Source organism: Myxine glutinosa, chromosome 5, assembly GCF_964187855.1.
Source record: "Myxine glutinosa chromosome 5, kmMyxGlut1.1, whole genome shotgun sequence".
Lineage (NCBI taxonomy): Eukaryota > Metazoa > Chordata > Myxini > Myxiniformes > Myxinidae > Myxine > Myxine glutinosa.
Window position 1 is genome coordinate 116,215,930 of NC_136265.1, and position 13,029 is coordinate 116,228,958.

The following is a 13,029-nucleotide window of genomic DNA, read 5'->3' on the forward strand; positions in this document are numbered from 1 at the left end:
AAGCAAGAGTTTAAAAGGTCCCTCCCATGTACTTTTTCTCAAGACTGAATGGCGTAAGGTTTTCCATGAACTCTAGTCGTTTATCTTTTCACAATGGTAAAAATATTCTAATTCCACCTGCATATTAATTTGTCCTTATATCGATCGATCCACATTTTTCTTCCAGGGATTATTGATGAATTTAATAAACAATAACATTATTTATCACATTAAGAAACTAGAACGGCACTCAGTAGAGAGCATCCGCTGCCTGTTTGGCCATATCACTCAATGGTGAAGAATCACTTTTAAAATTATATTAGCTGGATCCGGATATGGATCTTCACCAAAATCTAATCGATTCTTCCTTGTCACACACACAACCTGTCCAACAAGTTTCGTCCAAATCCATCGATAACTTTTTGAGATATCCTGCTATGTATCGTTTTGGCCCTATCTCCCAATGGTGAAGAATCACTTAAAAATTAAATAACTTCCATATCCGAATCCATATTCAGATTCAGATCTTCACCAAAAGCGAATCGAATCGTCCTTGTCAGACACTCAACCTGTCCACCAAGTTTCGTCCAAATCCATCGATAACTTTTTGAGATATCCTGCTATGTATCGTTTTGGCCCTATCTCCCAATGGTGAAGAATCACTTAAAAATTAAATAACTTCCATATCCGAATCCATATTCAGATTCAGATCTTCACCAAAAGCGAATCGAATCGTCCTTGTCAGACACTCAACCTGTCCACCAAGTTTCGTCCAAATCCGTCCACAACTTTTTGAGATATCGTGCTATGTATCGTTTTTGGCTCGATCACTCAATGGTGAAGAATCATTTCAAAATGAAAAATTATCGTATCCAGATCTGGATCTTCACCCAAGTCGAATCAATTCGTCCTTGTAACACACCCAACCTGCCCAACAAGTTTCGTCCGAACTCCTCCATAATCTTTTGAGGTATCGTCCTATATATTGGTTGTCGCCCGACTTCTCAATAGTGAAGAATCACTTCAAATATTCTCGAATCCGCACCTGCATTTGGATCTTCACCAACATCGAATCATTTCGTTCTTATCACATACCCAACCTGCCCACCACGTTTCGTCCGAATCCGTCCATAACTTTTGAGATATCCTGCTCACAGACAGACAGACAGACAGGGGTAAAAACATAACCCCGGTCCACCTTTGGTGGCAGACGAAATAAGAAATATGGTACAACACAATCGAATACTGTCACACAATGAGTATACAAAGACATTCAAACATCACCCTTTAACTTCAAGATCTTCAGATGCAGAGAAAGAATCCTGATTGACAGGTTTCCCATGGAGGGCATAGAGGGGGGAAGGGGAGGTTACATCCTGGTCATCAATTTAATAAAACCAACAAGGTCACAATTTAATGACAAGAGCACGATGTGAGAGGCACCGGAGGTAAAGGACTGCAGCACGTCTGGCTTACCAGAAAAGAAATGGAGTTACTATGACGTCACGCAGTAAATTCTGATGTTCCAGGTCACGGCCGTTTGTTGAAGGACCTTTTTGGAGTAGAGTGCGGTGTTCCCACGTGGGGTGTGCTGTCTGTTCGGGGGTTAGAATGTGTACAATGGTAGCTCAGAAAGAGCTAGTGTGCGCAACATTGATACACGCGATACAATGATGATGTTATATGATCGTTTTGAGGTCACGGTGAAGGTAGAGGATTGATACGAGAAGATTATGGGATTCATTTGCATTAGAAAGATCGGCTTGTTCAGCGTGGATTTGAATGTAACTCCATGGTTATCACAATAAATTATGATTATGGGGTTCTCATATCTGCAAGAGGAGTTATCACGATAAAAAGGAGACCTTTGGGATTGTCATTATATATGGGAGACCTTTGGGATTGTCATTATGTGGAGGAGACCTTTGGGATTGTCATTATATATGGGAGACCTTTGGGATTGTCATTATATGGAGGAGACCTTTGGGATTGTCATTATATATGGGAGACCTTTGGGATTGTCATTATATGGAGGAGACCTTTGGGATTGTCATTATACATAGGATGCCTTTGGGATTGTCATTACATGGAGGAGACTTTGGGATTGTCATTATACATAGGAGGCCTTTATGATTCTCATTATATGGAGGAGACCTTTGGGTTTGTCATTATATGGAGGAGACCTTTGGGATTGTCATTATACATAGGATGCCTTTGGGATTGTCATTACAAGGAGGAGACTTTGGGATTGTCATTATACATAGGAGGCCTTTAGGATTCTCATTATATGGAGGAGACCTTTGGGATTGTCATTATACATAGAATGCCTTTGGGATTGTCATTACATGGAGGAGACTTTGGGATTGTCATTATACATAGGAGGCCTTTATGATTCTCATTATATGGAGGAGGCCTTCAGGATTCTCGTTATATATGGCGAAGACCTTTGGGATTGTCATTTTTATAGGAGACCTTTGGGATTGTCATTTTTATAGGAGACCATTATATGGCGGAGACCTTTGGGATTGTCATTTTTATAAGAGACCTTTGGGATTGTCATTTTTATAGGAGACCATTATATGGCGGAGACCTTTGGGATTGTCATTTTTATAGGAGACCATTATATGGTGGAGACCTTTGGGATTGTCATTTTTATAGGAGACCTTTGGGATTGTCATTTTTATAGGAGACCATTATATGGTGGAGACCTTTGGGATTGTCATTTTTATAGGAGACCTTTGGGATTGTCATTTTTATAGGAGACCATTATATGGCGGAGACCTTTGGGATTGTCATTTTTATAGGAGACCTTTGGGATTGTCATTTTTATAGGAGACCATTATATGGTGGAGACCTTTGGGATTGTCATTTTTATAGGAGACCCTTGGGATTGTCATTTTTATAGGAGACCATCATATGGCGGAGACCTTTGGGATTGTCATTTTTATAGGAGACCATTATATGGCGGAGACCTTTGGGATTGTCATTTTTATAGGAGACCATTATATGGCGGAGACCTTTAGGATTCTCATTATATGGCGGAGACCTTTGGGATTGTCATTTTTATAGGAGACCATTATATGGCGGAGACCTTTGGGATTGTCATTTTTATAGGAGACCCTTGGGATTGTCATTTTTATAGGAGACCATCATATGGCGGAGACCTTTGGGATTGTCATTTTTATAGGAGACCATTATATGGCGGAGACCTTTGGGATTGTCATTTTTATAGGAGACCATTATATGGCGGAGACCTTTAGGATTCTCATTATATGGCGGAGACCTTTGGGATTGTCATTTTTATAGGAGACCTTTGGGATTGTCATTTTTATAGGAGACCTTTGGGATTGTCATTTTTATAGGAGACCTTTGGGATTGTCATTTTTATAGGAGACCTTTGGGATTGTCATAAGAGCCACAAAGCACTTATTTAAGTGTTTGGGTGATTTTTGTTTTGTTTATAATTATTGTAAAATGTTGATTTCTACATTTGTATAATACATATTTAACACGTGCCTGCACAATGGCTCCACTGAGATGTGGCCATGGATTTGGGGCACGACCGTCTCGGTCATCGGAGGTGATGTCGTTGTCGCGGATCCTTTCGAGGACGAGATGTGCATGTCGTGACCACTCAGAGTGCGTCTCACAACGTGCGACATTCCTAGAGTGGGACACCAGTACACACACCCTCGGGTAAATAACTTGGGGGTCGTGGGAGCTAACCTGCGAGACCGCGGGGCCGTGCCGTGCACAAGGTCATGGCCGTGACCGTCCGTCCGGGACCGGGTTCAGCACCCTGGATGTCCCAAGCCGTTGGCGATGCGGTCTCGGTGGCGAAGCGGGAGAAGGCGGAGCTGATAAAGCTCGTACGAGATTAGGAGAGGGAGCGAGGGATCGGGAGCGACGGAGGGGGAAAGAGAGCTCGAAGGAACCGGGACAAAGAGGGTTCGTGTTCGCGTGTCCTGGACTCGTCGTCGTGTCCGCGTCGTGTCCGCAGCGGACGACCCTGGAGCGCCGATGGGGTCGCGGGAAGGCCGCCCCTCAGCTCCGCGTTCGATTCTCGTGGACTAGATGACGACACGACGAGGAACGCCGGCCGAGCTAGACCATTGGACGACGCGAGGCCCACGCGGCACTCCGGACCCCCGGACCACCATGGACTCCCGGACCATTCTCCTCCTGTTCGTGACCGGCTGCTTGGTGGGAGGTGTGGCCGGTGAGTTCCGGTCTTGTTTGCATTTCATTTCAGGTAAACACGCGCTCTATAATTGGTGTCATTAAGGAGCAGGTAAAGGTTACCTTGTCTGTTAACTCGGCAGGTCAGGATCGAGCTCCGACAGGTACCGTTCTGATATCAATGCTGGATCCTGTAAACGGGAGAGCGATCCACGAACGTGTGGAATGACCACGTACGGACAAAGCGATTGGGTCCGAACACTGATGGAAAACGGGAAAAACTTGGAAACAAGTGAGGAGATGTTGAAGGAGTTTCCAATCCCCAGGTCTGTGCGGTCCTGTACCTGTAGGTCTTGGCGGGTTAGGGTGCTGGCAAGAAGTGCTCATTTTGGGATCATAAACATTGGAAACAAACATTGGAAACATTCGATTTCAGTCGATTTATAGTGGATTTGGATACAGGTTGGAATAATGGTGATTATGAAGCACGTCATGTCAAATTGAAAATGCCTCTTTAACCTTAAGCGGAACTGCATTTGTCATTTGTGACACTTTGTGTAAATAATGGCAGGGACACTCTTATTAGCATAATGAGGTGCAGTGTTACCTACACAGAGCTGGGGCGAGCCCTTCGATTCCCATATTTCAGTTCCCAGTTATTATACGTTTTGCCGCTGTTGCCCAGTGGGAAGTTTTCATCGCTAACACATGGAATGGCACGAGGAAGGGGCTGGAACAGTTGGTAACTGTGGAGTGATCACGTGTCTACCAGGTCCAGAATCCCCATCAATAATGGTGGATCCATCAGGTCCAGGTATGTGAACGACGGATCAATTGCGTGAACATGTGGTTTACAAAATGGTGCAGATCGGAGATGGAATGTTAAAAATATATCATCTTACCTGCACACAAACGCCTCACCTTCATGAAAATGTCCCTCTGACATCTACAATGAGAGAACAATGACCATTGAACCTGAAAGAGAGCATAGTCTCTCATACAGCTCCAAAACCCAACAACAAAAGGTAAAAGGTATGACGAACAAGGTAGGCCTACAAGGTATGAGGAACCAGCAAACCACAAGTCCTTCCTTCTGATTGAGGATTTCCCTTTCTGCTCTTGGGAGGACAATGTTCACATCTGGTATTCCCACCACAAATCAGGTATTCCCACCAATAATCCGGTATTCCCACCAAAAATCCGGTATTCCCACCAAAAATCCGGTATTCCCACCAAAAATAAATCCTTTGTTTGTCCAAACATGACAATACACCATGATGTCGAGGCTTTGAGTTACGAACATAAAACAAAAATGTGCACGGTAAAGGCAAAGGTGGTGTACTGATAGCAAGATGAGGTAGGACGAACAGGGTATGAGGAACAAGATACAATATGCAGGTTACAAGGTACAAAGAACATCGTACAAGGTAAGAGGAAGAATTAAGCTCCAACGTACAATGAACAAGCCATAAGTTACAATTGGCACGAAGAACAAGACACAATACACAAGGAACGAGGAACAATACACAAGGAACGAGGAACAAGACACAATACACAAGGAACGAGCAACAATACACAAGGAACGAGGAACGAGGAACAATACACAAGGAACGAGGAACAATACACAATACACAAGGAATGAGGAACAATACACAAGGAACGAGGAACAAGACACAATACACAAGGAACGAGGAACAATACACAAGGAACGAAGAACGAGGAACAATACACAAGGAACGAGGAACAATACACAAGGAACGAGGAACAAGACACAATACACAAGGAACGAGCAACAATACACAAGGAACGAGGAACAATACACAAGGAACGAGGAACAATACACAAGGAACGAGGAACAATACACAAGGAACGAGGAACGAGGAACAATACACAAGGAACGAGGAACAATACACAAGGAACGAGGAACAAGACACAATACACAAGGAACGAGGAACAATACACAAGGAACGAGGAACAATACACAATACACAAGGAACGAGGAACAATACACAAGGAATGAGGAACAATACACAATACACAAGGAACGAGGAACAATACACAAGGAACGAGGAACAAGACACAATACACAAGGAACGAGGAACAATACACAAGGAACGAGGAACAAGACACAATACACAAGGAACGAGGAACAATACACAATACACAACGAACGAGGAACAATACACAAGGAACGAGGAACAATACACAATACACAACGAACGAGGAACAATACACAATACACAACGAACGAGGAACAATACACAATACACAAGGAACGAGGAACAATACACAAGGAACGAGGAACAATACACAATACACAAGGAACGAGGAACAATACACAAGGAACGAGGAACAAGACACAATACACAAGGAACGAGGAACAATACACAATACACAAGGAACGAGGAACAATACACAAGGAACGAGGAACAATACACAAGGAACGAGGAACAATACACAATACACAAGGAACGAGGAACAATACACAAGGAACGAGGAACAAGACACAATACACAAGGAACGAGGAACAATACACAATACACAACGAACGAGGAACAATACACAATGGCTTTGTTTGGGTCGAGTGTTAAATTATTAGGAAGGTTTAATCAAGCTCGTATTTGCCTCCCTAAAAAATACAAGAGCTCCCTAATTTTCAACGGCGCCATATGCGCGTTAAATGCGTGTTAAATACGCGTTAAATGCGGGTTAAATTCGTGTTTAAATGCATGCAACCCAATCGGCCCATTTCCGGATTTTTAAAGCCAATTCACTCGCATCCTCTACCTCAAATGACCAGGTATTTATAAACAAAAGGTTTATTACCACAGAGAGAGTGGGAGGACAGAATAGGGAGGGAGAGAGGAGAGTGAAGGAGAGAGAAGAGAGCGAGTGAGTGAGTGAGTGACACACACACACACACACACACACACACACACACACACACACACACAAACTGAGGTAACAGATAAAAAATATATTCCTTGTTCAGAATGACAAACTCATCAATCTAATATTATTCATTCACATAAGGACACGAGACAGACATGGCTCCAATCTAATCTTATTCAATCACATGGGACAGACACGGCTCCAATCTAATCTTATTCTTTCACATGGGAACATGGGACAGTCATGTTCCAATCGAATCTTATTCATTCACATGGGAACATGGGACAGACATGGCTATATCTAATATTATTCATTCACATGGGAACATGGGACAGACATGGCTGTATCTAATCTTATTCATTCACATGGGAACATGGGACAGACATGGCTATATCTAATCTTATTCATTCACATGGGAACATGGGACAGACATGGCTGTATCTAATCTTATTCATTCACGTGGGAACACGGGACAGACACGGCTATATCTAATCTTATTCATTCACATGGGAACATGGGACAAACACGGCTATATCTAATCTTATTCATTCACATGGGAACATGGGACAGACATGGCTGTATCTAATCTTATTCATTCACGTGGGAACACGGGACAGACACAGCTCCATCTAATCTTATTCATTCACATGGGAACATGGGACAAACACGGCTATATCTAATCTTATTCATTCACATGGGAACATGGGACAGACATGGCTGTATCTAATCTTATTCATTCACATGGGAACACGGGATAGACACAGCTCCATCTGATCTTATTCATTCACATGGGAACACGGGACAGACACAGCTCCATCTGATCTTATTCATTCACATGGGAACACGGGACAGACACAGCTCCATCTAATCATATTCATTCACATGGGAACATGGGACATACACAGCTCTATCTAATCTTATTCATTCACATGGGAACATGGGACATACACAACTCTATCTAATCTTATTCATTCACATGGGACATACACAGCTCTATCTAATCTTATTCATTCACATGGGAACATGGGACAGACACGGCTCTATCTAATCTTATTCATTCACATGGAAACACGGGACAGACACAGCTCTATCTAATATTATTCATTCACATGGGAACATGGGACAGACATGGCTCTATCTAATATTATTCATTCACATGGGAACATGGGACAGACATGGCTCTATCTAATATTATACATTCACATGGGAACATGGGACAGACACAGCTCTATCTAATATTATTCATTCACATGGGAACATGGGACATACATGGCTCTATCTAATATTATTCATTCACATGGGAACATGGGGCAGACATGGCTCTATCTAATATTATTCATTCACATGGGAACATGGGACAGACACAACTCTATATAATATTATTCATTCACCTGGGAACATGGGACAGACATGGCTCTATCTAATATTATTCATTCACATGGGAACATGGGACAGACACGGCTCTATCTAATACTATTCATTCACATGGGAACATGGGACAGACACGGCTATATCTAATATTTTTCATTCACATGGGAACATGGGACAGACATGTCTGTATCTAATCTTATTCATTCACATGGGAACATGGGACAGACATGGCTCTATCTAATATTATTCATTCACATGGGAACATGGGACAGACACGGCTCTATCTCATGTTATTCATTCACATGGGAACATGGGACATACACAGCTCTATCTAATATTATTCATTCACATGGGAACATGGGACAGACACGGCTATATCTAATCTTATTCATTCACATGGAAACACGGGACAGACACAGCTCTATCTAATATTATTCATTCACATGGGAACATGGGACAGACATGGCTCTATCTAATATTATACATTCACATGGGAACATGGGACAGACACAGTTCTATCTAATATTATTCATTCACATGGGAACATGGGACATACATGGCTCCATCTAATATTATTCATTCACATGGGAACATGGGGCAGACATGGCTCTATCTAATATTATTCATTCACATGGGAACATGGGACAGACACGGCTCTATCTCATGTTATTCATTCACATGGGAACATGGGACATACACAGCTCTATCTAATATTATTCATTCACATGGGAACATGGGACAGACACGGCTATATCTAATCTTATTCATTCACATGGGAACATGGGACATACACAGCTCTATCTAATATTATTCATTCACATGGGAACATGGTACAGACACGGCTATATCTAATCTTATTCATTCACATGGAAACACGGGACAGACACAGCTCTATCTAATATTATTCATTCACATGGGAACATGGGACAGACATGGCTCTATCTAATATTATACATTCACATGGGAACATGGGACAGACACAGTTCTATCTAATATTATTCATTCACATGGGAACATGGGACATACATGGCTCCATCTAATATTATTCATTCACATGGGAACATGGGGCAGACATGGCTCTATCTAATATTATTCATTCACATGGGAACATGGGACAGACACAACTCTATATAATATTATTCATTCACCTGGGAACATGGGACAGACATGGCTCTATCTAATATTATTCATTCACGTGGGAACATGGGACAGACACGGCTCTATCTAATACTATTCATTCACATGGGAACATGGGACAGACACGGCTATATCTAATATTTTTCATTCACATGGGAACATGGGACAGACATGTCTGTATCTAATCTTATTCATTCACATGGGAACATGGGACAGACATGGCTCTATCTAATATTATTCATTCACATGAGAACATGGGACATTGGGACAGACACAGCTCTATCTAATATTATTCATTCACATGGGAACATGGGACATACACGGCTCTATCTAATATTATTCATTCACATGGGAACATGGGACAGACACGGCTCTATCTCATGTTATTCATTCACATGGGAACATGGGACATACACAGCTCTATCTAATATTATTCATTCACATGGGAACATGGGACAGACATGTCTATATCTAATCTTATTCATTCACATGGGACAGACACGGCACAAGGTTATTTTGACAGATTAGAGAATGTAAGCTGAGCCGTGAGGTAATGATGTATTTTTTTTCATTCCCTAAAATAACATTAAACTGAAAGGGAAGAAACCCGGGCCAGGTGTGTTCAGTTACTAAGCAGCTCTAGCTCGCATTTGCCAAGCCCGCCATTCCTTATCAAAGGTTTTGAATGGAATTCTTGCATGAATGTTTAAGCCACTTGTCGAGTGCTCTATGAGAAACTCTGTAACTGAACACACCCCCGACGTGATTAAGACCTGAGCCTAGATCTACAGCAATCTATATATCCCACAGAAGAACATAACATGGCCCTTTCCTGCCACTCCTCTTCGGAGTGGGTGTACTAGTTGTCTGAAACCAAACCCAGCTGTCCGTTGGACTCATAATTGATATTGAACCAAACCGCGAAGACCCTCAGAGATGAAATGTATGATACGCTCAACAGCAGCAAGTATTGGGGAGTCGAGTGGACGGAGGAGGCGAAAAAACGATATTTTGTGTCACAGGTTGTGACCCCAGTTCAGTCATTCCTGTTACCTTCGCCACAGGAGAGGGTCATGCATTTGACTCCGTTTATTTGTTACTTGGCAAAACATTTTTTGACAAGTATGTTGATCACTCCGGTTTGTGTGTTTGTTTGTGTGTTTGTTTGTCTGGTTGTCTGTCCGCTCACTTATACTTGCGTACAGTTTTACAACCAGTTAATAATAAGTGAATGCCTACAGGTCACAATTTTAAACCGTCCGACAAAATCCTATATATGTTTGAGGCAGCCATGCAAGCCCAAGCCATGACACGACCTCCACCATGCTTCACACATGAGGTAGTATGCTTCGGATCATGTGCAGTTCCTTCTTTTCTCCACATTTTCACCTTTCCATTGCTTTGGTAAAGGTTTATCTTGGTCTCATCGTCCATGGAACTTTGTTCCAAAACTCACTGTACTTGGCAAATTCTAATCTGGCCTTTCTATGTTTGGTGCTGATGATGTTTGCATCTTGCGGTGTCGCCTTTGTAATTCTGCTGTCGAAGTCTTCTGTGAACGGTAGATTGTGATCTGGAGGTTGCTGGTGATGTCACTGTCAGCTGTTTTAGGGTTTTTCTTCACAGCTCTGATGATCTTTCTGTCATCAACTGCAGTTGTTTACCTTGGCCGACCTGACCGTTGTCTATTGATACGAACACTTGTGCTGTCTTTCCTTTTCAAGATATTCCAAATTGTTTTATTTGATATTCCCAATGTTTGTGCTTTGGTTCTAATTTAATTTATCTGTTCTTTCAGGTTCAGTTCGCACCTGTCAGCCACGTGTCAGTGAGCGAAGCACCTGTCAGCCATGTGTTCCAATACTTATGCTCACCTAAAATGGGGGGACTGAACATAAAAAGTGTTATTGTTCTACAATGGTAAAACATAAATGTATCAAAACACCAATAAATAAAAGCTGACCTTCTGTAATCTTGCCTCATATTCATCTTTTGATCTCAAATCCAAATTTCTTGAGTTTATAACAATAATAACAGATTTCACTTCACTGTTCCGATACTTATTTAGGGCACTCACTGGACCTACATCCAGAAAATGGCCTTGTTTAATATCGTCCGATACCCTCCCTAGATTATCTACACTTTGTCAATGAGCAAGTTGCCCGTGCCCATGCTCGGACAGGATTCTAAACAGGGTGGGGATGGAGAGGGCAAAATTCAAGTGGCGTCTTGTGTCATCGGGCCGGCAAGCTGGGAGTAGCAATTCACATTTATTGCCACATCTGATGCAATGCAAATGCTCTAACGGTGGTGAGGTGCTCCATTTGAAACTGCTTGTTCGATATTTGTAGCTTTTTGATGCCGAGGGTCCATAATAAACATTTGGATTGGTGTTAAAGTTGGTGACCAATTTCAAGTTAATAGTGGTACGTGAAGACCATGGTGACAACATCCAAGGGTGAAGAAAAATATAAAGTCGAACTATTCGATTTGAAGCACAGCAGGTTGTCAGTAAGATGTTTCAAGAGTAACGATCGATGAAGAAGACAATGGTGTGAGTGTCCATGAAGACCACGGTGAATATCATCAACAGTACCCAAGGAGGCCACACCACGTGACATGCATTTGATAACTGCTGAAACGATTCCCACATCGTCAGAGGGTTTCGGAAGGAGTTCGTTCATCCTTTATGAACGAAATATAAAACGCATCCATTTTGGTACCAAGGCCGCCCGACCAGAAACAGGTGCTCACTGCCTGCGTGATGGAACGACAAGAATGGTGGATACAGAATAAGAGGACATTCCGCACCGAAGATCGATCGATGCAGCTGGGCCGTCCGAAAGTATTCAGAAGCGAAAGGTTAGAAACTCACAACATCCGGGACTAACCACTAACCAGGTCAGGCTGGCATGCAGTTGATGACCCCAGGGCTTTATAATCACACAGACGTGATGTTTACCTTTTCTTACCTGCATCACATTGTACGGCAGATGGATTACCTTTCATTACGATGGATAGGGGCAAGTGGGCGATCGTCTTTCACTTTCACCAACAGGGCGGATGTCCAAAGGTGAAATGTTCACTCCTCTTACTCATGAATGTGGTCTCAATACATATTGAGTGCGTGCAGACAGGGTGTGGACAATCAATGCGTTCGATTTCATAATCGACATTCTACACCACTCTTCTTCTTCATTTTGACACATTCCCAATTCTGGTTTCCAATACACACTGCAGGTGGATTTGCACGCAGAGACCTTGAGCTTTTTACCTCGAGTCTCATGGGTGAGAAAAGCAGAAAAAGAGGTGGAATCGAAGAAATGTTTCCTCATCCAAAATGGGTCTCAACCCTCTCGAACTCTTCTTCTTGTCACTCTTGACCTCTCGACCCTCTCGGCTCTCTTACCATCTCAACGATCTCGCCCTCTCACCCCTCTCTCTGGACCTGTCGACCTCTATAACCCTTTT

At 42.5% G+C, this 13,029-nt stretch overlaps 1 protein-coding gene across 1 annotated transcript in view; it reads left to right on the top strand.

Moving 5' to 3' along the window:
• Window positions 1-3,941: 3,941 nt before the first annotated feature.
• The window catches only part of LOC137427209 (fibronectin type III domain-containing protein 4), an 84,024-nt gene continuing 74,936 nt past the window's right edge, over window positions 3,942-13,029 (top strand). The window contains exon 1 of the mRNA XM_068116484.2: window positions 3,942-4,198. Coding sequence (XP_067972585.2) covers window positions 4,054-4,198 — 145 coding nt within the window. The 5' untranslated portion in view covers window positions 3,942-4,053. The remainder of the gene's footprint in view (window positions 4,199-13,029) is intronic.